Source organism: Pipra filicauda, unplaced genomic scaffold (genome assembly GCF_003945595.2).
Source record: "Pipra filicauda isolate LSUMZ 115617 unplaced genomic scaffold, ASM394559v2 scaffold185_size1782982_pilon, whole genome shotgun sequence".
NCBI classification, from domain to species: Eukaryota; Metazoa; Chordata; class Aves; order Passeriformes; family Pipridae; genus Pipra; species Pipra filicauda.
In genome coordinates this window covers 154,366-177,500 of record NW_024104293.1, presented here as the reverse complement: position 1 = coordinate 177,500, position 23,135 = coordinate 154,366, and the positions used below count along the sequence as shown (strand labels likewise).

The 23,135-nt window shown below is 42.8% G+C and overlaps 1 protein-coding gene across 7 annotated transcripts in view; it reads left to right on the top strand.

Annotated features, from left to right (window-relative positions):
* RABGAP1L (RAB GTPase activating protein 1 like) overlaps positions 1 to 23,135 on the top strand; it is a 245,133-nt gene that overhangs the window by 130,280 nt on the left and 91,718 nt on the right. For all 7 annotated transcript variants that reach the window (XM_039380098.1, XM_039380095.1, XM_039380097.1 and 4 more), the window contains 3 exons: positions 7,406 to 7,519; positions 19,392 to 19,466; positions 22,886 to 23,011. In XM_039380098.1, the coding sequence (XP_039236032.1) occupies positions 7,406 to 7,519; positions 19,392 to 19,466; positions 22,886 to 23,011 (315 nt within the window). The remainder of the gene's footprint in view (positions 1 to 7,405; positions 7,520 to 19,391; positions 19,467 to 22,885; positions 23,012 to 23,135) is intronic.

Sequence of the window (23,135 nt, the reverse complement as noted above, 5' to 3'; positions counted from 1 at the left end):
GGGTGATCTGTGTTCATGTCCTCCAGAGAGGCATCCTTCCTAAGTAAGAGCCATTAAAAACCAGATCAAACCTCAGACAAGATCCGGTGCTTAAAACAATTCCCTTCGACCTCTAACAAAAGAATGCTGGATGTCGTATCTGCTAAAGATCGTGTGACCCAAATAAAGCCCCAGACATAATAAAACAGAAACTGAAATACTGTGATGTCTGCAATCAGATGTGCATGGCCCTTCCTGCCAACTATAAATCGTGTGGGGAAAAAAGTACCCAAACCCCATCAGGTGGTGTACAGAGCATCTCACTTCTTGTGAGAAATCAGGGAGCTCCCAGGATAAGGGTGTTAAAGAGTAACTCTGGATTCACAGCGCTCCATGCCAGTGGCAAAAAATTCAACCTGGTACTTTCAGACGTTGATCTGTTGCCCAGTAGCACAAAGAGTGTTTTTCTTTTGACAACTACTCTGAGAGAGGATATGGCAGAGTAAGGGGAATAAATTATGTATCAGTAGCAGAGGAGAGAGGGAGCGTGTCCAGAATGGGAGAGGGAGAAGGAAAACAAACCACAAACATAGTAAAGGTCATGGATATTGTTTGTTTTTCAGAACAAGAGAGTTTATGCAGAATTGATTGTTTTGTGTCTGATCTAGTTTTGCTGTGATTTTTTACAGAAAAATGTCATCTCTTCTGTTGCTGATTGATAGCTCAACCCTGTTAAGGGCTGAGCTGTTTCTGCCTTACCTCTGTGACTGCTGCAGTGGAGAATCTAGAGTGGTTTGGGTTGGAAGGGATCTTAAAGCTCATCCCGTCCCACCCCCTGCCATGGGCAGGGACACCTCCCACTAGCCCAGGTTGCTCCAAGCCCCGTCCAACCTGGCCTTGGACACTTCCAGTGATGGGGCAGCCACAGCTTCCCTGGGCAACCTGTGCCAGGGCCTCCTCACCATCCCAGGGAAGGATTTCTTCTGTATATTTAACCCAAATTTCCCCTCTTTCAGTTTGAACCCATTCCCCCTTGTCCTGTCACTCCAGTTCCTGATGAAGATTCCCTCTCTGGTTCCCTCTAGCCCTTTCGGATACTAGAAGGTTCTGTGAGGTCTCCACACAACCTTCTCTTCTCCAGAACAGCTGCAGCTCTCCCATCCTGTCTCCAGAGGGGAGGTGCTCCAGTCCCTTTACTCGTGGCCCCCTCTGGACTTGCTTCGACAGTTCCTTGTCCTTCTTATGTTGAGGGCACCCAGCATAAGCAGGTCATCACAACACATCACTTTCTTTTTTAGAGCTCTGTACAGAATTGTATTGACATAGATTTCCTTATTAATCTCAGGCTCCCTTTTCCTTCTGTGCAGTCTTCAGGAACCTTGGAGTTGTCATTCTCTGTCATCCAAGTCTGCCTTGCCCAGCATGTTGTAGCTGAAAACTGTCAGCACCACTTTCTGAGAGGGTGAAAAACCTCCTGCAAGGCAGGTAGTCAGTGTGTCCTCACCAGGGCTGCTCCTCCTCCCAAGCAGCTTTAAGACTGATTTCAGTGTTGAAAGGAGCTGACAGGAGGAGAGGAAATGGCCTCCAGTTTGGCCAGGGCAAGTTTATGTTAGATATTAGGAAAAACTTTTTCACTGAAAGGGTCATGAGGCATTAAAATGGGCTGCCCAGGGCAGTGGTGGAGTCCCCATCCCTGGAAGTGTTCAGAAAACACGTGGATGTGGCACTTGAGGACGTGGTTTTGTGGTGAGCATGGCAGTGCTGGGTTGTTGGTCAGATTGGATGGTCCATCGTAAAGATTCTGTGATTCTGTGCAATACACTGACAGCCTTCCAAAAGGAGCATCATTCCCCATTTCATTGGCGCTCGTGGGTGATGAGATAAGTAAGTTGGCCAGTTGGCCAGTTGGCCAGTGCAGTCCCAGTGGTTCTGCATCTCAAAGTGGCAGAGTCCCATCCCACAAGTGTTTTAACAATTGGCTGGTTTGAATTGATTGGTAGTTTTACATTCGTAGTCTAAAAGGGTGCGTGTTGTAGATCATTTCTGAGGATCCTGTCTTGGGAATTCTCAAAATTTGCCCACCACCTTGTCAAACACAGCTTGAGAAGTATAGGAAATAATCTGATAAAAGATGTTTGCTTCCTTGGGGCAGAGCTTTATTGGTAATCCAAAATGATGAGAGAAGAGAGACCTTGGCACTAAATTTAGCTCCAGGTGTGACCTGCCAGAAGCCCAGGCCTGCTTAGATATGAACTATTGATCTGGCCCTGTATCCGGGAGAACTGCTGTTCCTTCTGCTTGTGGAAAGGGATTTTGCAGAAGCAGCAATAAATGCAGCTGAGAGTGAGCCAGCATTTGCAAATTCAGCTGACCAGGGTGTTTACTGAATTAACCTAAATATTATGTTCACTTTCAATATCTTGATACATAACTGTTAAAAAAAAGTCTCCACAGAATAATCCCCTGCTTTTTTTCTCCATTTCTCTGTTAATTAGTACTCTCTGAGTGTTAGATGCTCTCAGCTGAATAAAAGCTGATGATGATTGCCTATTTATAGGCAAGAGCTGAACTACAAGATATGTATTACGAATATGCTACAGAAGACCTGAGCAGAAGCCAAACATCTTATATTCAATGTTTCTGGAAGGATGAGCTATTGATTATGTTTTTCCCCCCCCCAAATACTGATTAGTAGGGAACCTGAGGTTTTCTTGGATCACAGATTCTACTTGGAGGGTTATAATGTGCATGGAAAATGAGGAGAGGAAAGGGATTGATAATGTCTATATACATGCTGGCACAATGTGCTCTCAGGTTCACTGGAAGCAGGAATTTGGTAGGACATCAGTAATAACGAGGGCAGAGCTTCGTGCCAATTGTGGAGATAATTTCAAACCCAGGCCGACTGACCTCATCTCTTCTATGTAGTTTGTGTTTTCTGCCTTTTGTGTTTATGTTTTAGAGGGTTTAAAGTAATTACTCATATTTCCTGTGTGGAACTGCACAGAACCACAGAGAACTTTAAGGAACAAAATAAGCAGTCTGCAAAAAATCTGTTCCTTCAGCAAACACTTGGGTACTGAAACAATGTCATAATGTCAGGAACATGCACCTGGCAGTCAGCTTTTCAGGGTTAAGAGCCAGGTTTACTGAGGGAACCTCCAACTCCTGATACCAGGAGGAGGTGTGTTTTCACGTCTTGGCTGAACAGGAGAGATGAATGAATGCCTGCAGCAGCCTGGGGGCTTTTGCTTTCCATACAACATGTAGCAAAGTTTCAGTATCTGATCCTGAAGGAGCATGACACACCAGATTTCCAGGGCATGGTAATTTTAGTTGCTGAAAGCCCATTCTGATTTTTTTCTCCCCTTTTCTTCCTTTCCTTGGTACTCTGAATTCTGACTATTTTTAGCTAGTGAAGAGATGAAGTTCAGGTGATACAAATTCAGCTCGTTGAGCCTCACCAGAGATGCAGACCTTTAAAATGGGCCACTCAGGTGAACTTGCAGTGAGTCTCCAGCACAGAGAACCCCAGAGTGGTTTGGGTAGGGAGGGACCTTAAAGCTCATCTCACTCCCACCCCCTGCCATAGGCATGGACACCTCCCACTAAAAAATGCAAATCATATGTTCCTGTGTAAACATATGTGATAAAACCAACTCTGAAGGATTTTAAGATTAGAGATAAGCCTTTGGAAGTTCAATACAATATAAGAATTGCCTACTGATATACCTAATGATATATTCTTGAACACACAGAGGTCCATGGTTTTGGGTTGTGTTCCTCACAGGCTCTCTGCCTGGTTGTGTACAAAAGTGCTTATCTAATGAGCTGCTTTATTTTTTTTCTTCCTCCTTACTATTTTGGTCATGTAACCCTGGGCCTTACTAGACACCACTCAGATCAGGATTGGAGGCTGGAGTTATTATTTCCCTCCTCAATGTTTCTGCAGGACTCATCACTACAGCGTTTCAGTGCTTCAGATGTTAATTGATTTTCGTACCACCCTACTGAGATGGGAAATTATTATTAACCAGGGAAATGGAGCACAAGGAGATTGAGGTCAGAATTGCTGCTCAGTTGGAATGCCAGGTTTCAGACACCTGTGACCTGGTTTATTATTTCCTTAATATTCACATTAAACTGTTGAATTCTTTTAATTCTGCATCTCTCCATACTGAGTCAGCAGCTGTAATGCAGAAGCTGTAAGGAAAACTGGAATTTTTTTTGCATAAAGGACGTACCTGGTTTCACAAAAGTAATTTTTGGGCAGAATTGGGCAAGAAATCTGAGTCTCAATACGGCATTGACATGTTATGCCCCAGGAGATTTTTCTTACTTAATAAATTCTTCTGGCTGATCCAATACTTATTCTCCAGTTCTTGGAAGTCTCTTCTGCTCCCTATCTGTAATTCATCATGAGAATGTGTCCACTTGAGACAACAAATGAGTTGGAGTGCATGTGAGATGTTCTTAATTAAAAATTCCAGATGTAGGTGCATAAAGATTGCCCTATGTTTCTACTGTAACATTTATTTAATACAAACAGTTTTCTGTTCTCTTCGTTATTTCTCTGTCCATCTGCCTTCTGGCATCAAATGCCCACACGGAGCAGCATCTTGAGAGCTGGAAGTGGCAGCAATGTCAAGGAGTCAGTTTTCCAGGGCAGTTGCTCCGTTGCAGGAACTGTTTCAGAAGGGAGATGACTTGGAGCAGAGAGCTCGTTCAGCAGGGTGGCAGCTGTCAGAGCGCTGACACGTGAAGATAATTCTTTTCCTCAGTAGAATATTGTTTCTCTGAGTTGGCAGCACTGAAATGATTATTAAAAGTGAGAAAGATCATTAGAACTCTGAATGCTTTGATAGCCATCTCACCTTAGCTTTTTTATTTTTCCATCATAAATTAACTAATCATGACTTTCAGAAGAATAAAAATCCTCCAAAAGCCTAGATGAAGAGAACTGTAAACTGTGGTACTCCTGAGAACAGCACTGTCGACAAACTGCCTGCAAAAAGGTAGAAACTTAACCAAGGTATTTTTGGTTTATTTTAAGAAGTAGTTCTACTCTCTAGACTCATTGCTTGGTTGTCTGCAATTATGGGTTTATTGTATTTTGAAGGGATATTGCTTTTTGAGAAAGAGTTAATTCTCCAGTCTTCCAAATTAATTTTTTGGGGTCCATTTAATTGCTTTCCTCTAGTTTTTCAGAAGTATCTTTTGTTAATAATGCTGAATGAAGACTGCTTCAGGTTCCTTTTAACTCAGTAAAAGTGACTGTGCGCTTGGGCCTTTACACAAATATTTTTGGCCCTACCTTGGACACCTTCCTTGTCAACTTCTGTATGCTCAGTTACATGTTGGCCTCCCGCTCGAGGAAAGAGAAGTACAGGGAAGTCAAACACAATGTCCCAGCTTGACAGGAAAGTGATGTGTGTGCTGGATGTGGTGCCCTTCCTGTAATTTTCTCTAGATCTTATCAAATTTGTTCTGAAGAATTCACGTAACTGTGCTGGTAGATCTCAGATGCTGTTTAAGGCATTTCCTCATCTGGGACCCAAATTACAGTTTTCCAGCCTCTCTGGTGTTTGGAAGCCATGTAAATGAAAATACTCATTAAAGAAGTCTGATTAGAGAACTGCTTGTTATTAAATTTTCATTATTAGTCTGTGTTTTGTTGCTTTGTTGTGTGGTTAGTTTTGGTTGCTCATAGTTGCGCGGTGCTTTGATGAGAATCATCAAGATAACACAGTGAAAGCACAGAAACAGGTTTTATTTTCTCCAGCAGTACCAGTTGGCATAATAAAAACATCCCCTTTCTTTGTAAGCTTTCCTTGTCATAGCACACAACAATATGCCTGGTATTTTAGAGGGCCGGAACACCTCTCCTGTGAGGAAAGGTTAGGAGAACTGGGGGTATCCAGCCTGGAGAAGAAGAGAAGGCTCCAGGGTGAGCTTAGAGCCCCTTCCAGTGCCTAAAGGGGCTCCAAGAGAGCTGGAGAGGGACTTGAGAGGAACAGGACACAGGGAATGGCTTCTCACTGCCAGAGGGCAGGGTTGGATGGGATATTGGGAAGGAATTCTTGGCTGTGAGGGTGGGGAGGCCCTGGCACAGGTTGCCCAGAGAAACTGTGGCTGCCCCTGGATCCCTGGAAGTGTCCAAGGCCAGGTTGGACTGGGCTCAGAGCAACCTGGGCTGGTGGAAGGTGTCCCTGCCCGTGACAGCAGGTGGAACTGGATGAGCTTTACAGTCCCTTCCAACCCAAACCATTCTGGGATTCTCTGTGCAGTGTTACTCAGGCTAAAATACTAAAGGGGGTCAGAAAACACAAAGTGATGTTTGTGCTTGGGGCATCCATGGCTGTGTCCTCACTGCCATGGAAGGGGATGGAGGAATACAGCGGTGGGATTTCATCTCTGGGGTAGTCTGGTCTGGCCCAGGGTCGTGCCTCTGTGTGTGTTGGCTACGGATGGGCCCAAAGGGAGCTGGAGCTGGGAATTGCTGTGGACCTCTGGCTCAGCCCTCCCCAGGCAGCTGCATTTCTATGTGGCACAGGCTCTCTACAGAGGCTTTATGGGATTAGGAAACCACTGAAATTCAGGAGATTACCTGGTTACTGACTCCAGCAGGTATAAAAAGAGCTTTTTTATGGAAAGCCCTGGATTACGAGATACAGTCTGAGGGTTTAGAAGCTTTTCTGTAACAGAGTTATTTTGTTTTCAAGGTAAAAGTATATATAAAGGATTTATTTTCCAAGTCACAGGTGAGGATTTTGTTGGTTTTTCCTTAAGGATTAGAAAGGTAACGGAGAAAAGCACCATTTGATATTTACCAACCTAAAGGTATATCTCGCACTGACGGCAACTGGAACCTGAAGATAATTGATTAACTGTTGTAGTTCCAGCTCTGACATGTTGATACCACTTCCTCATGCACACAGTGGTGTTTCTCAGGTCTGATTGCAGTGATTCCCATCTTTTTATAGGCATTCTTTATGAATTTTTAGCTATCACTTTTTATGGCCACTTGATACACATTTCAGATTAGTACCTTTGAGCTTGCAGGAGAGGGACACTCTAATTCTCTTGTTTTTTTTACTGCCAGAGCAATACAATAAGTATATGATCTGTGGTAATAATGCCCCAACAGTTAAATGACTAGTAATTTCCTTGGAGTTTTAAGGATGAACCTTAAGCCTGAAGGCCAGAAAACATGCCATGTTGCTCTGGCTAAACTGTCAAGTTATTACTGCATCTGAGACTGCAAAGGATTTTCAGTTTCTTCTCAGAACATTTCTGGAGGGTGAGTCAGTAAAGCAGTTACCTGATGTATCCATGTTGATTACACAGGGCATTTTCTGTTATGTGGATGTTTAATTACACTGTTACCGGGTTAATACATCAAGGTTTTTCTCTCTTTTTTTTACAGGATTCTGCTCAGGAGAGTGTCATCAAACGAGATATCCATCGTACATACCCAGCACATGATTATTTCAAAGATACAGAAGGAGACGGTCAGGAATCTCTGTACAAAATCTGTAAGGTACAGTCAGTGCTCTGAATTTTAAAGTGGCTCCATATGTTGCTGTGACTGTATTTTGCCCTGCTAACCCTGGTCTGGTCCAGGTCTCTAACCAAGGATCTGAAAGCTTTATTTAGGCTGCACGTGGAGAGTGTAGTGTTTCTGCAACACTTCCTATAACCTTGCATTTGGCATCTCCTGAGGTGCAGGTGAGAGGAGCAAGGCTTGGGCTGGCTTTGCTGAGGGGCACTTTGAGGTCAGAGATCCTCCTCGGTGGAAGTGTGTAGGAGAACCTGGTTTTGCTCTGAGCTTGAGAGGTTTGCAGAGGAAGAGAAACCCTCAGAGCAAGCTCTATTGTGAGGTTAAATAGGAATGTCTGTAGATGATTATCCAGAGAACCAAGTTCACTGACCATTCCACAAGCAGAGCTTTCCACTCACTGCTGCCAGGTCACCCCTGATGAAAAAAACCTCTAATATTAATGTGCACATGGGGAAGTTGAGGTACTAAATTGTTGCCGTGGGATTTATGGTGCTGAAAAATCTCCCGGAGCAGTTAATTAGGGGTGAGATAAGAAAGGGTTTATTTTACCAAGGCTAAAGATGTTACAAGACGCGCGCCCCTGTGCCCGAGAGGTTACATTTTTATAATACCCTCCATCCAATCCCAGATGTGTCCACCCTGTGGCCTTTACTCTGGTCCGCCCCGGGTCCACCCCCTGAAAATGGGTCTGGGGTGCATTTCGGGACCCCCTGTTCATCCCATCTTCATCTCCCTCAGAGCACAAAGGGTACATAGTTACCCAGTTTTTGACCGTGTTCTGTGGTTTAGGCCCAGATATGCTGTTCTGCCAACAATCTAGGCCTTGCCTTGACAAAAGACTAAACATTTCTACTGGATTCGGGAGTAGGGGTGATATAGGGAGCATAGAATGGGGTAAGAGGGTTAAGGAATGTGTAAACAAGGGTGCTACAGGGAAAGGGATGCAAGGGAGGGAGGGTTGCTGCTTTTAAAATCTACCTATAAAACTTACAAGGCTTACAAATATTAGAAAAATAAAAAAACCATTAGGGGCTTAAGGCATCAAATGAACAGGTTTGTCTAGCTTGTACAGATAGACTTGAGTTGCTCAGGAGAGATGCAGAAGGAAGAATACTGCAGCTTGGTGGGCAGTTCTCTGGCTGGCACTCGTGGATTCTGTTGCGGTTTTGGCAGTCAGTTTTTGTTTCACATTTGTTTCTAAAACTCAGGAAATTCGTGTAGAATATTCTGTAGAATACTATATAATGTAGAATTCATTCTATTCATCTGGAATAAACGATTGCCTTAGACAAAGCCACTTCCACTTCCCTTCCTCTTCCTTGTTACTGTTTCTACTTCCTTCTGATTAATAGAAATGATGGAGTTGTCATAACAAGTACAAAAGAATGTCCTGCCTTTGGGGTGTAATGATACATATTCCTGTTCTCCAGATGAATTCTGTGGGGATACAGACTCCTATTCAAACAGTAATCTGGATGACTGTTATAAATAGAACTGCTTAGGTATTGAAGTTCATTACTGTGAGTAATTCACATTAAAAGAAGAGATACAAAGTAAAGGAACGGAGAGAACTTTGAACCAATGGTATTGATTTCTCACTAATCTTGGAGGGCACAGTTCCTGTGCCAGTCTAGAAAAAGAATAACCAGGACAATGCAGATAATTATGGGCTTGTCGCTTTGATATCAGTTAAGTGAAAAATGATGGAATAATATTCATCTTTTCGAATATTAAATGTGAGAAATGTGTTATAATGAAGGCCTATGAGTTTACTGAAAATAGATCTTGACAAACTAACACCAAAAAATAGAAATACAGGTTTCATTGATGAAGGTGATTCTACTGAAATTCTGTACATCATTGTCATGGTTTGAGACAGTCCCAAAATCCAATTCCCTAGCTCCATTCCCCCTCCCACATCTCAACCTAATGTGAGATGGGTTTTTCCAGACAAAACACACCAGACTCCAAGGTGGGGGAAAGGGAAATATATTACAATGACTGTACAAATAAATACCATATCACATTATACACATGATCACAAACTATCTCTACCATGACATATAGTATTTACAATGGATCAGATCTCTTCTCCCCTCCAAATAAAAGTCCAGGAGGGAAAGAAGGACAGATCCCTTCCAGTCCTTAAGCAGCAGGATCTTCTAATGCAGCAGGTTTCTCCTCATCTCACGCATGCAGCAGCTGATAGCTGGCTTTCTGCCAGCACTCCACGAGGGAGGTATCCAAGCCTCTCTCTCGGCCCCATCGCCTCACAACCGAGGGGTCTTCCGTGGGCTTCGTAACCCCAGACAAGGTCGTTTCACCACGTCATATCACGAAGACACAGGGGGGTCTTCGTGACGGTCTGGTATCTCTTGCAGGGCCTCTGTGCCCTGTCTCTCAGGCTGCCACCGTGGCAGCAGTGCGAGGGGGGGAGCCAAGGTCAACTCCCCCCGCATTCCATCTGGCCGTCCCGGTCCAGCTCCAGGACGCTCTGAGCTTCTCAGCTCCTCTCTCTCTCTAGTGCTGCATGTCCAAAACTGCTCTCCAAAATAGGAGTCCATGTCCCTCTTCTCCAAGAGGGGTCTCGAGGGAGTTTTGGGGGGCTGGTACAGTCTTACCCCAAACTCTGTCTCTCTGCTGCTGGCTCTCTTTTTTCTCGGCTCTCCTTCCAGGAGTCCTTTCTCTGGTGCTGCATGTTGCTTCTGCTGCTCCTCCAGTTCAGGTCCTTATCTCTGGCTCTCTGCCACCGTTTCTCTGGTCAGCGTCGGCTGCTGCTCTGCGCCCATGGAGAAAACATCTCCCGGCATAACTACAGGCACCTAGCCCAGCTTTATGCTGTTCCAGGTCCCTGCAGCCCCCAGCCAGGGGCTGGGAGGCCCCAGAGGGCCCAAGGGGCTTAGAGCCCCTTCCTCGTGGCTCTACAACATGGCCACCTCTCCTACAACAACCAAACTACAACTCTTCTTTTCCGGTCTGGTTGTGGTATGTTTACATTTCTGCAGGAGCATCCATTGGGCAGAATTTCAAAACTTCCAGGGGTTTCCACCCCTTGGGGTCTACCACTTCTCTTGGCCTCTGGGGAAAAACAAGGTCTAAACCACTACAATCATTTAGCCCGAGGTGGAAAGGACACGTAAATGCTGGACAAGTTAGAGCATGAGCAAGATACACATTAAAGAATTTAGAACTGGCCAGCAGGTTCCTAAGCATCAGTACTGAATTAATGGGATTCAGTCAGGGCATTATGGAGATTCCTTGCTCATTCCAGGCACTCTCGTTAGTGCCCTGAAAGAAATCAGAAAGTCATTTGTCGTGAAGGTATCTCCATGACACAGGGAAAAAGGGAATGGTAAATAATGAGTCGTGGAGAAGAGAAGGCTCTGAGGAGACCTTAGAGCCCTTCTAGTTCCCAAAAGAGCTCCAAGAAAGCTGCAGAGGGACTTTGGACAAGGGCCTGGTGGAACAGTCTGGCCCCAGAGCCACAGGCTTATGGGCTCAGCCAGGAGTTTTACTATATATATATATATATATATATATAAAAATATATATATAAAAAATATAAAAAATATATATATAAAATATATATATATATTTCCACTGTCCCTGTCAATGTGAGCTGAGTGAGGGGCTGCAGGAGCTGGGGGGTGTTCTAGGACAGTGTCCTCACTGTCCCCATATGAGCTGTGGGGTGTTCTAGGGCAGTGTCCTCACTGTCCTTGTGAGCTGTGGGATGTTCTAGGGCAGTGTCCTCACTGTCCCTGTGAGCTGTGGGGTGTTATAGGGCAGTGTCCTCACTGTCCCCATCTGAGCCGTGGGGTGTTATAGGTTTCCCGGGATGTTTGTGATCAGCAGCTGCTCCGGAGCTTCCCTGTGTGGGCTCCAGGGGCTGCCATGAGGGACACGATGCCATCTCAGCTCCGTGAGGTTCGACCCATCCCTTCCTCTCCACCCCCAACCCCCCCCCCACCCTGCACACCCACACCCCCGAGGTGGTTCCAACCCAACAATTCCTGATCTGGTGTCTGACACCTGCAGTGACAGCACAAGTGGGAATGGCTTCCCACTGCCAGAGGGCAGGGTTAGGTGGGATATTAGGAAGAAATTCCTCCCTGTGAGGGTGGTGAGGCCCTGGCACAGGTTGCCCAGAGAAGCTGTGGCTGCCCCATCCCTGGAAGTGTCCAAGGCCAGACTGGATGGGGCTTGGAGCAACCTGGGCTAGTGGAAGGTGTCCCTGCCCATGGCAGGGGTGGAATGAGGTGAGCTTTAAGGTCCTTTCAAACCCAAACACTTCTGGGAACCTGCCATCTGGATCAGAGGCCTGGCAGTGTGTCTGTCAGGTCAAGGGCTACTTTTCCTGTGAAGCATTTTGTATTTACCTGCAGTTGAGTGCCCTCTCCCACCTGGCCACTTTCTCTTGATAGAACATGATCTGTACAGCAGCTTTGCAGTCAGGTTTTAATTCCTTGATCCAAGCAGCTCTGTCTCATCAGCAGTCTTTGTAACTGTGCTGTCTTCATGTGTTCTTTAAGGTTTGTGAATATTTGCAGCAGCATCAGCCCTAGCACATCTTTCTGCAGGGTTCTGTGGGTGACCTCACCTTCATACTCTGGGTGAGAACTGTTTATTCCCGCCTTTTGCTTTCTATCCTTTAACCTATTATTTGAGTGTGTAAGAGGACTTCCTATAGCAGCTTAGTTCCCTAAAAAGCCTTTGGGAAGGACCTTTTGGGAAGCTGAAGGCTTTGTAAAAGTCCTGGAAGACTTACTGACTCTCATTCTTTATGTACTCATTGGTTCAGAGAAGGATTTGGGAATCACTGCTTCCTGGTAGAACAGCCATATCCAATCTGCAGCATGAAATTATTCCTAAATTTAATGATTTTAGAGTTGATGGTTTCTACCTACTTGCCAGTATTGAGATCAGACACAACTGCTGTGGAGATTTCCAGGGAGGTACTTTTCCTTCATCCTCACATAGTTTTCTTAAATGATTGTGACTGTGACAGATGTCCATGGCTGGGTCTGACTGGACCTTGAGTTTATGATTGATCTTGTGAATTTTAGAGAAATATTGTTTAAAGCTAATTAATTTGCTTATAAACTTGTCATTCCACTGGGAATAAGAAGTAATAATCTCTGTTGAAAGTAATATTGTGGCAGCTTTATATTACTAAAATAACTTTTACCAAAGGTGCAGGGCATTCATAGCCTTCTTCTAATATGAAAACAAGAGGTTTGAAGACTGCGATTATTGAATAAGGCTGGAAAAGGTCTGTCCTCAAGTGGGAGGGTAAAAAGCTGAAGAGCATTTTCTTCATTCCCCACTGAAATGAGAGATGATCTGAGCTGTCAGATAAAAAGGAAAACCATTAAAGGCTCACTGCCTCATTTTAACAGGTCTGTCAGTTTTCGTTCCATCTCTTAATCTCATCTTCAGAACAGCAGGAACTCAGGAAAGATGGAAACTTTTTCTGTTGTGGAACATTTATGTGACAAAGTACCTAAAAATAAAGTTTAAGGCTGACAATGGTGATAAGGAACGAAAAGAGTTCCAGATTCTAGACTGGAGGTTTCGCTTGAGGACACTGCACAAGGTAGATGTGCACAGAGCGAATTTTGGGGAATTTTTTTGGGAAAAGAGCTGTTTCCTGCATGCTTTCTGTTTAAATACTCTGCAAATTCCAGCTCTGTTTAAAGACCTGTCTCTTGCTGTTACAATGCATAACTGAGCCGTGCTCTGGGCCTGCTTCCATGCTGCATATGTACTTACAGCTCCATGCTCCGGGGAATCGCAGCGCTTGGCACAATTAATCCTCTCGGCTGTTTGCAGCGTGTGCAGTGCAGAATTTAACAGGACATGTGTTTTCCCTAATTTCCTGATTAAAGTAACTCCTATTCGACAAACAACCAGTGTGACTTCAATGGGAAAAAGGGAGCACGGTGCAGGGAAATCCATCGGGTTGGCTGGGTGGGTGTTCTTATTGGGCAAACTGGGAAAACAGGCCCAGCGCTTCCCTGGGGGTTCATCAAATGGTTGAATTGCCTCTCAGAGATTCCAAGTTGCTGTTCATGTTTTGCAGTGAACCGAGGTGCTGTGGAAGGACATGAATCATTTGTATCATGGCATATTTTGTTACTAAATCCTGATCTCCTTGGTGGCTCAGATTCATAGTTTGTTCCTAATCCCAGTCTCGCTTGCCTGAAGGTTTTCCATGCAGGATCAGTGTGTGGCTGCTTTGCTGTGAGAGCAAACACTCCATTTTAGTTGTCATTCCATTGTCTCTTTGTTGGTACCCACATTAGCAGAGGGAACAATAAACTGTTTTCTAGCAGAGCTAACACCGACTGGGCTCTGATATGGGTGGTTTTTTTGGCTTTCTTTGCTGTATATTGAAGTGTGAAAATGTCTTTGAGTTGCTCTTCTGTGACCAGCAGCTTCTATGCCCATGATAAGCTGTCAATGATGGATTACTCTTTGGCAGAGCTGCTGCTCAGTGCTGGCCTCTGAGCTGAAAGTCTAATTTTCATCCTTTTTTTACATTTTCATCTCCATTTCATTGCAGCATCTCTTTTCAAATAGTCACCTCTTCTCACTGTGCACTTATTCTTCCACATTTTTCAATCCTTAGCATCTTCTCAGATTTCCAAATGGGATGTTGCAGTGTTTGTCCCCTTTGCTGTTATTATTTGTCAGAGAGGAGTCTGTTTGCCAATTTTAGGATAAACATGGGAGCATAAACACAATCAGTTAGGAATTACTTTTCATCTGTTTTTAGTTGTTTATTTTCTTTGCTCCTGGGTTGAAGAGCAATTCTGGTAAATATTGTTGTCTTGTTTCATGCAAAGGATTTTTAATGTTATCCTGTGTTTATTCTATTTACATATTAATAAGGCTCCTTCTGCATCTGTGCTCAGTGAGGAGGCAGCAGCGCTGTTCCTGCACTCGGGGCTTCTGCTGAGCCTGTACTGGTGGAAAGGTCAGCACTGGAATCCTGGATGCTGGAAAGAGCCTGTTCAGGGGCCTGCCTGAGTAAATGTGAAGATTTCTTCATCCCCTCAGCCCTTCCAGCTCTGGGGGAGGCACACTGTGTAACAACCACGTGCCTCTCCCTGATACTCAATAAATGAGTAATTAATGTCTAAAAATACAGTTTTCAGCTAGCACAGAAATTCCTTGTATAATGTGATACATCCTCAATGCTGCAGTCACAGGAATATTACTACTTTCAGGCTGTTAGCCCTTATAATAAATTTAGGTATGGAGGTTGAAATTGTACCATCACTAAAATTATTCAGCGACCGAGCATGTCAGAAAATACATTGTCTGCATCAAAGTATGGATGTTTTCCTGACAGAACCTGATTTTCAGTCACTTTTAACTCTACTAAGCCAGACTTCAGCACAGAGCTGTGTCTGTGTCAAACATTGAGCAGCATCCACAGGTCATTTCTATCCATGAGAATCACGAGAGGGAAACTGAAAGCTCTGGAATGTGAGACAGACACTACAGGAATATTTTTCATGAACTCTCTTTAGTTTCTGCTGTAATTGTTTCATTTCCAATGTTATTGAGTCACTGTGGTAAAGGCTGATATTTGCTAGTTAGTGAACCTTCAGCAGGTGTAACCAGTCCTTTTCATGCTTATGAGGATGCAGAATGATGAGAAATATTTCATTCTGGAATTTGGGAAGTACTCCTTTCTCTTCCTTATTGATATCTGCTGGGACCCCTAGGCAGCAGTTACACAAATCCCAGATCTGGGGCTTTAAATTCAAATCAGCCACCTTTCTGTTTGTCTTTTAGATGCTACTTACTTGGCAGGTTTCTGCCTGTAGAAGATTCTGATCTTGGGAGATTTCCCTCCATTAATTGTTTTAGAGAATAATTTCTGTCCACCTCTGGATTCTTCGTTCACTTTCCCAACATGTAGGTGGTTCTCTAGCATGGGCTTCATTTTAGGAGACTGTTGCTTCCAAAGAATTCACTTCCTGATGATGATGTACCAATACCTGCACAGCAGTTCTCATCAGCAGACAGATAACTATTCAAAATGTGTTTTAATTTTCTGAGATCCTCATTTAGTTAAAATGAAAGAAAATAGGCTTCAACTCAGAACCTCCATTAAGTCCCACTTACAAGACAGAGAATATTTAAAGTTAACTGGGGAATTGTGATTGGAAGTTCCCCAAGAGTTTAAGAAAATAATCAGTTAAAAGGCTGTGACACTGTCACAGGTTGTCATGGGAGAGATCCCATTCTCTTGAAATTACAAAATTACAATGACTGCGGTGGAAAAAGGGGATTTGGGATTTTGCTTTGTTTTCATATTTCACGTGGAAGGAGAAAGTTAATGCTCCTCAGTTCCTTAAAAGCATAAATCCTAAATAATAAATCTTAGATCTTTTGTTAACAATCTGATATTGTGGTGGTATCTGTAGGCAGCATCCTTATTTCTGAGGCTGTTTCGGTTAATTACGTCATATCTCAGCAATACCGAGTCCCATAGGTTACTTAAAAATAAAATAGTGTAATTGGAAATGTAATATGTAAAGCTTCAGAAATCTCTTTGCATTGGGTAGATGCAATGAAATCATGTTGATTTTAGAGACTTCCTTAAAGAGAAATCTTTAGTTGCTAGGATTATAATGCTTTGATTTAACAGGAGAACCTGATCTAATTCTGAAGTGAAGTTTGTGTCCCCATATCTGATAACAGCTGCTTGTCAAGATGAGATTTTGGGGTAGGACCTGGTGGAAATGAATTTCAAAAAGCAGTTAATGGTTTTTTCCCATGGTTGTTGGTTGCTTCAAAGGTTTGTTAATGATGGCATCCTTTTACTGGGGCCCTCAGTTTTTCACTTATATAGCCAATGGATATCTGCGTCCACTAATTAATTTCACATTTTTATTTAAACCAAATTATCCAGAACTTGCTGATTTGTAGTTCTATGGATCAACATTTTTAGAAAAGTTTCAGTTTAGGCAAGTAATGGTTTACCAGTTTATTCTCCCCCTCTAAGATTTTTGGGTGAATACCATCTGTTCTCAATAAATCTTGAATTTTTTTTATTCCCTTTAATTGATCATCCCTTCTGATACTCAGCTGGACACAGATCCTTCAACACACCCCCTGTTAGAAATGGTTTCAGCAGGATGACAACCCCTGGGATTCTTCTGGAATAAACCAGACACAAAGTTCACGGTGATTTTCTGCTGGAGTTTAAATAAAACTTTCTTACATCGACCATGTATTTTCCAAGCAGAGACTTTGCCTTCCTGCTCTGCATGTGTTTGAAGTGGATTTATTACTAGTTCAGATGTGCTCAGGAAGTTGATTATGAGAGAATTTGCTGGTCTTCCTTCATATTTTTGTATTTAATGTGCAGAGTGAGGATTTCCTTCCACTCTCCTCATTTTGCCATAATTTCAGCTTCTTTCACGATCTCAAAAGAAGTATGTTTTTATTTCTGATAATTTTCTGTACTTTTCAATCTATGTCAGTTTTGGAAGCAGTTTGTTGCTTTCTCAATACTTACTTTAAAATAATTTCTTTGGATTAATTTATTGGTATTTTCAGCAAATTATTTGCTATAATGCTTCTCACAAAGGAGAACCCCCAGGCATTGATAGTTTACTGTTAATTTTTCAGCCTGGAATTTTTAAAGTAAATTAGAAGCATTGTTATATAGTATGAAGAAATCATAAATCAAATTTCTCATGTTTCTAGGTGCAGTTGGCCTTTAGAAAGCAGGAATAATACAGAATGCTACAGATATAAAATATTAGGCATAATAACTGCTTAATTGGGGGAACAAATAGATAAATACTCATGATGGTGAATAATCAGAAGATGGTTCTAATTAGTCATATGCAACATTAATTTAAGCATTTAATGTAATTTCTCTTAATTTAGTGCTTGGTAGCTGAAGAGTAATTTTAAATTAATTTTTTTGAAGAGAACATCCCTTTTCCCCCCCAATTCAAATTTTGTGTTGTGCATTTCTGGAATGATTTTTTCTGTTTGACTTCAGTGGCTAGAGCTGGTTCAAACTAGTATGCAGATTGAAATGGTTAATTAAAGGGGTTTTTTCCAATGATTTCTGTGACTGATGTTTGTGAATTTGCATGGCCCCTGAACCTGAGCAGTGGGCTGGGATTATTTTCACTCAGCTCCTGACTAGTTCCATGGAACAGCCTTCAAAACAGTGGTGAGCAGTGGAGACAAAGGGCAAAGAGCCGCAGGTCCCAGGGCAATTTTTCAAAAGGGAAAAGTAATGGGGGGAGTTTTTCAGAAACAGTGACCTTTAAAGGAATACTCAGGTGGTATTTACAGGAATCCTGTCTCCTGGAATCATTCCAGAATTCCTCACAAATATGAAGTTTTGCCCATCTGAATGAAGAGGGAAAGTGATTTAAAGAGTTTATGGTTTGGCCTCCATTTCAGCATTTCTGGGAGAATTAGTTTGCAGTTTTGTTGGCTGGAAAAGACTCACATCTCTTTTTCAGTCAGTGATTACCTTCTGGAGAAGCAGCATAGCCACCTTTGGAATACTGGAGGATAGCCCTTGGGTGGGTTTGGTTCCCCAGCACCTCTGACTGTTTATTCCCAGTGTCTCTGATCTTCCATTTGGGGCATTTGCAATCTTGCTTTTACCTAAGACTTAAAAAAAGAAGATAAATGTGGTGTTCTAGGCAAAGTGGATCTTCTGCTTCCTGTGGCTTGTTCCTCCCTGTGGCTCTACCCTTTGCTTTTGTTTTCCCTGGCTGTAGCCTCAATACCTGTCTGATTCCCTCAGGAATGTCTCTCCCTCTGATGTCAGTCCTGCTGCTGCTTGAACTTTCTCGAGTTTCCTTGAATTCTTAACATCCTCTGACATCTCTTTAAAAACAGGATCTGTCTTCTTGTCTTGGAAAAGTAAGGGGGAAGGAAAGGTTAGTTATTTTAGTTTGGGGTTTTTTTAAGAGTAAGAAAAAAGCATGTCAGTCATACGATAGGAAAATGAGTCTTGTTCATTCTTCGGTGTTACAAGGGCATGGAAAGGCTGTTCCTGATGAAATGTTCGGGCTACGGTAGTTCTTGGCATTTTCTAACCTCAGATCCTCTGCTTCCATGATGTCAGAACTTGTTTTTCCAAAACCAAACAACCACTCTCCCCACAGCACAAACTACCCTGGGTTTTGTATCACATTTGTGATATCGGTAAAGTGCTCAGCAGAATTATCCTGGGTTTTGGTGAAGGGAAATTGCATCCAACTCTTCTCGTGCTGTTTGGAAAACAAAAATTTACCAGTAACAGCATTTGTGGAGGGTTGAGAGTGACCTGTGGGTGTTTTCTGAAGAGCCCTGAAAGCCTGTGCGAGAGTGGCTGTGGTTTCACCCCATTTATTATTTTAGCCTGAGTCGTGTTACATAGAGAATCATGGGTTGGTTTGGGTGGGAATGGACCTTAAAGCTCATGCAGTTATATCCCCTGCCGTGAGCAGGGACACCTTCCTCTGTCCCAAGTTGCTCCAAGCCCCGTCCAACCTGGTCTTGGACACTTGCAGGGATGGAGCAGCCACAGCTTCTCTGGGCAACCTGTGCTGGGGCCTCACCACTCTCACAGGACGGAATTTCTTCCTAATATCCCATCTAACCCTGCCCTCTGGCACTCTGAACCCATCTCCCTTGTCCTGTCCCTCCAGTTCCTGATGGAGTGTTGCTCCCCAGCTCCCACGGAACCCCTCAGATACTGGAAGGCCGTACCCTGAGCTCTCATTGCTGGGAGCCCATTTTGGTGGTGGTGGGTGCATGCTAATGAACGTGTTAATAGGGATGCTAAACACATTTTACCTTTCCTTTCCCCTAGGCCTACTCTGTCTACGATGAGGACATCGGCTACTGCCAGGGACAGTCTTTCCTTGCAGCTGTGCTTCTGCTTCATGTGAGTTAATTGCAAAATGAAAGCTTTGATATCTGAAACCAAAGCAGCTGTAAAATCAGTGGTGCTGTTTGACAGATGTTTACTGTTGTTTATTTGCCTTTATTCATTTTCCTCTTGTTGCTTTTTGGCAATAGTGACTAATGGCTTCTATCTTTATGAATGTAGATTTGCTTTATCTGAGAGAAATCCATTAAATTGTCAAGTACTTCTGTGTCAAAACCTGAAGCTGATTTGTTACATATTAATATTTTCTTTTAATTTAGTTGTCACCTTGGTGAGCTCCCTTTGTGTTTATGGGGGATTTAACTCTGGGAGGCATTCTCGGAGTAGCTCAGCAAAGCAGGTAGTCTCATTAATTTTTAGTGAGACTTTTTCTCCTAGGGACACTTTATAATATCTTGTGAATGAAAGCTGAATTTCAACCTTGATATTTTAGCCTGTAACCAAAAACTGCACAAAATTTGATCCGTTACTTCCTGTATAAACGCCTGCACATATGTCTGGAGATAGGTAAATAAATACACAGGTTTTATAGTTTGCAAGATGCTCTGCCTTTGATGTCTCAGTGGAAAATCTCTGCAGATTCAAGTAGTGTATTTGTTCAAGTATTTATTCAGATAAAGTAGATCAGAATAAACCACCCCAAGTCCCAACCACAGCTCTTACTCAGGCTCTTGTCTACTTTTCCTGTCAGATTTTAATTAGTAAATTATTAATCATGATTAAAATAGGTTTTGGACTGTGGGCTTGAGTCAGCTGTTGGTATATATGTTACACATACACTTCCTAAGGCATTGAGAACTCAGATTCAGATTAATTTAAGCTGTAATTCCTAGGGAGAGCTATAACTCCTGGAAGACTTAGGGAACAGGATACAGAGTGACAGGGTTGCAGAGAAGCTTTAGATCCTTTAAGGATAAACCTGAATTAGTCACGTTATTGCAATCCCACATATACTGCAAATTAGCTTCTCTAACAGTTATTTTGCAATTAACTTTTTACCCAAACCAGGATTTTGAAGTTCCACTGGAAGAATAAGCCATTTTCAATACCAGAGTTGTTTGGAAACGTGTGGGTGTCGCATTCTTAACATTTGACTGATACTTCAGCTCCTCTCCCTCGGTTCTGTGCTGTCGTTACTACAGAGAATCACCTCTGTTTCCAGTGTTTCTGGAGTTGGAAGAAATTGCCCTGTACACAGGGAATACTAAATGGAAATTACACTCATTTTAATATGCCCTTTATAACGTTTGCTTTCATAATAGGATATTAAAGTGAAATTCTCAGAGAAAGGGGGGAAGGGAAGCAGTCTCAATGAGCTCATGTAAGTTGGCAGCTTCCCAGGATGTCCTCAAACTCTCGTTTTTCTCAAATTCTCCAACCAGTCTGTGTGCTGTGATTGCCTGTAAGGCCCTCTCTAACTCTCCTATCTTTGCATGGATTTCTAGATCCCTTCCTTTCCCTTTTTTTTCTGGGACAGGGTATCCTTCCTCTTCAGTTAGATATCTTTCAGGGGTGGCTGGGTAGCTTGCACCTTCATCCTTGATTTTTGTGATTTTGCTGCTTTGATGAAATTCCCATCAAGGATGAGCAGGTAACTTCTAATCACGGGGGACAGTGTTGCCAACTCTAATCATTTTACTGTAAGTCTCATAGTATTTGACTTTTTTTCTTGTCTATTTTTCAGAGCCATTGCTCTGTGAAAAAAAACCTAAAATGTCAAAGAACAGATATTTGCCCTTTGTTATCTTAATGCTAAAAATCAGACTGGCAATACCCAAAGTTTGTGTTCTGACTGAATAAAATAATTAATGAAAACTCGATGTATGATTCTGAATTCTTAGGGTTGGTAATATTGGAGACCCTCTGTCCCCTTAGAGCAAGGACTTGGGGACCTGTTTGGCCTCTGTTCCCTCTCCCTGTCTTGGGGGAGGAACAGCTGTCACTGCACGAGTGTCTGACTGAGCATGCAGGGGAGATGAGCTTGTGCATGAGCACCTGTTTTCTATGTCATTAGAAATTATTGGAGTTTGACCAAAAACCCCTGAAATTTGCTTTCATTGTCCTTCTTACATAGCAGGTTTGAGCCTTTTGGTCAGGATAAAATCATTTCTTCCCTTTACTTTGTCTGCAGCTTTTATCCACTTTCAGTGGGGATCATTGCATCCGGATAAATCCAGATAAAATTGTGATTAAGAGCTTTGAGATGGCTAAGAAATTGTCCAAGGTGAATCAGCCTTGGACTGGGAGCCAGCAGCTGAGCTGGCACTACTATGCTAACTAGTTACTTTTCTTTATGGTGTCTGGAAATGAAAATGAAAGTGTCTGCCCATGGCCCTGGAGACAGGCCCTAATCATGGGCTGAGCATAAAAGATGAAAACCTGGAGGTAAATATCAAGAGACTAAAATTCCCTTTGAAGAAAATAGCAAGCTTTTATCTGTTGCTATATTGGATAAGGAGTTGGCAAGAGGCCGAATGAGTGAATACACTAAAAGGTCAAGAGTTCTTGATCCTCAATAATTGTTTTCATTTCCTACAATCTGGTGCCTGCAAAAGAAAGGTTGTTTTTAATGTCTTTGAAAGCTTGATTTGGGCTCTGCAGTGACTCTGCTTGTGCCCGTCTTATTATGGTGTTACCTGAAGGCACGAGGGAAGGGAGGGAGATGATAGGGAGGTTTTGTGACACAGGGCTTCCCCACAAATTCAGCATTCAGTGGGCTCAAGCCAAAAAATGTGAGTTTAGAGTGACTCACACAGCTTCTGTTGGTACCACCTCCCAAAACTCTGTTGGATGAGAAACTTTGGTCAGAATGAAATAGAGATTATGGCGACAGGGCTTCTGAGAAAGTCAGGATGTTAATTGGTGGAATCGTGGGAAGCCTGATTTCAGAGTTCAGTGTCCTGGTGTTTGGATGAAAGCAGATGAGCATTATTCTCACTAAGGGTCGGTTGTACCTTAATTCTCCTGAATTCTTCCCCTTTTAACCATATCTCTCTCAGTAGAAATCACTGTCATGAGTCGTTGCCTTTTTTATTTTTGTTCTCTCTTTTTTTTCAGTTTTAAATTGTTCTGTACCTGTGAGTTGTGTACTGGTTGTTCTCATCCCTGTTTGGCAGAAGGAATGCTGCTGCCAGTTGTGCTGCTGTAGGGATCTATATGTACAGGAACCTGTGATTTGATCCTCCATTTTCTTCAGAGAAGGCCTTAAAAGAGCCAAATCCAAGTGCTCATCAAGGAGAACAGTGCCCTTGATATTTTACTTACTCAATTCTACATTCAGAGGCTTTGCTGAAAGTTTTGATATATCCCTGTTCTGAATTCATCGTGCCTAAGGTATTTAGGAGTGTGTATCTGTGTAAGGCATTTCCAACCTCAGCTCTGATTTTAACCTTGTTTTTGTGTATTTTTCCCAACAGATGCCAGAGGAGCAGGCATTCTGTGTATTTGTGAAAATAATGTATGACTATGGCTTGAGGGACCTCTACAGAAATAACTTTGAAGATCTCCATTGCAAATTTTTCCAGCTGGAGAAGTTAATGCAGGTGGGGCCAGAGTTAACAAATTCTCCTTCTGTCATAAATGGAAATACTGGGATGAAGAAGAGATTCATGCTGTGCTTCCAAAAGCTGCTGGACAATAAAACCCCTCTCCTTTTGGAGGTGGGAC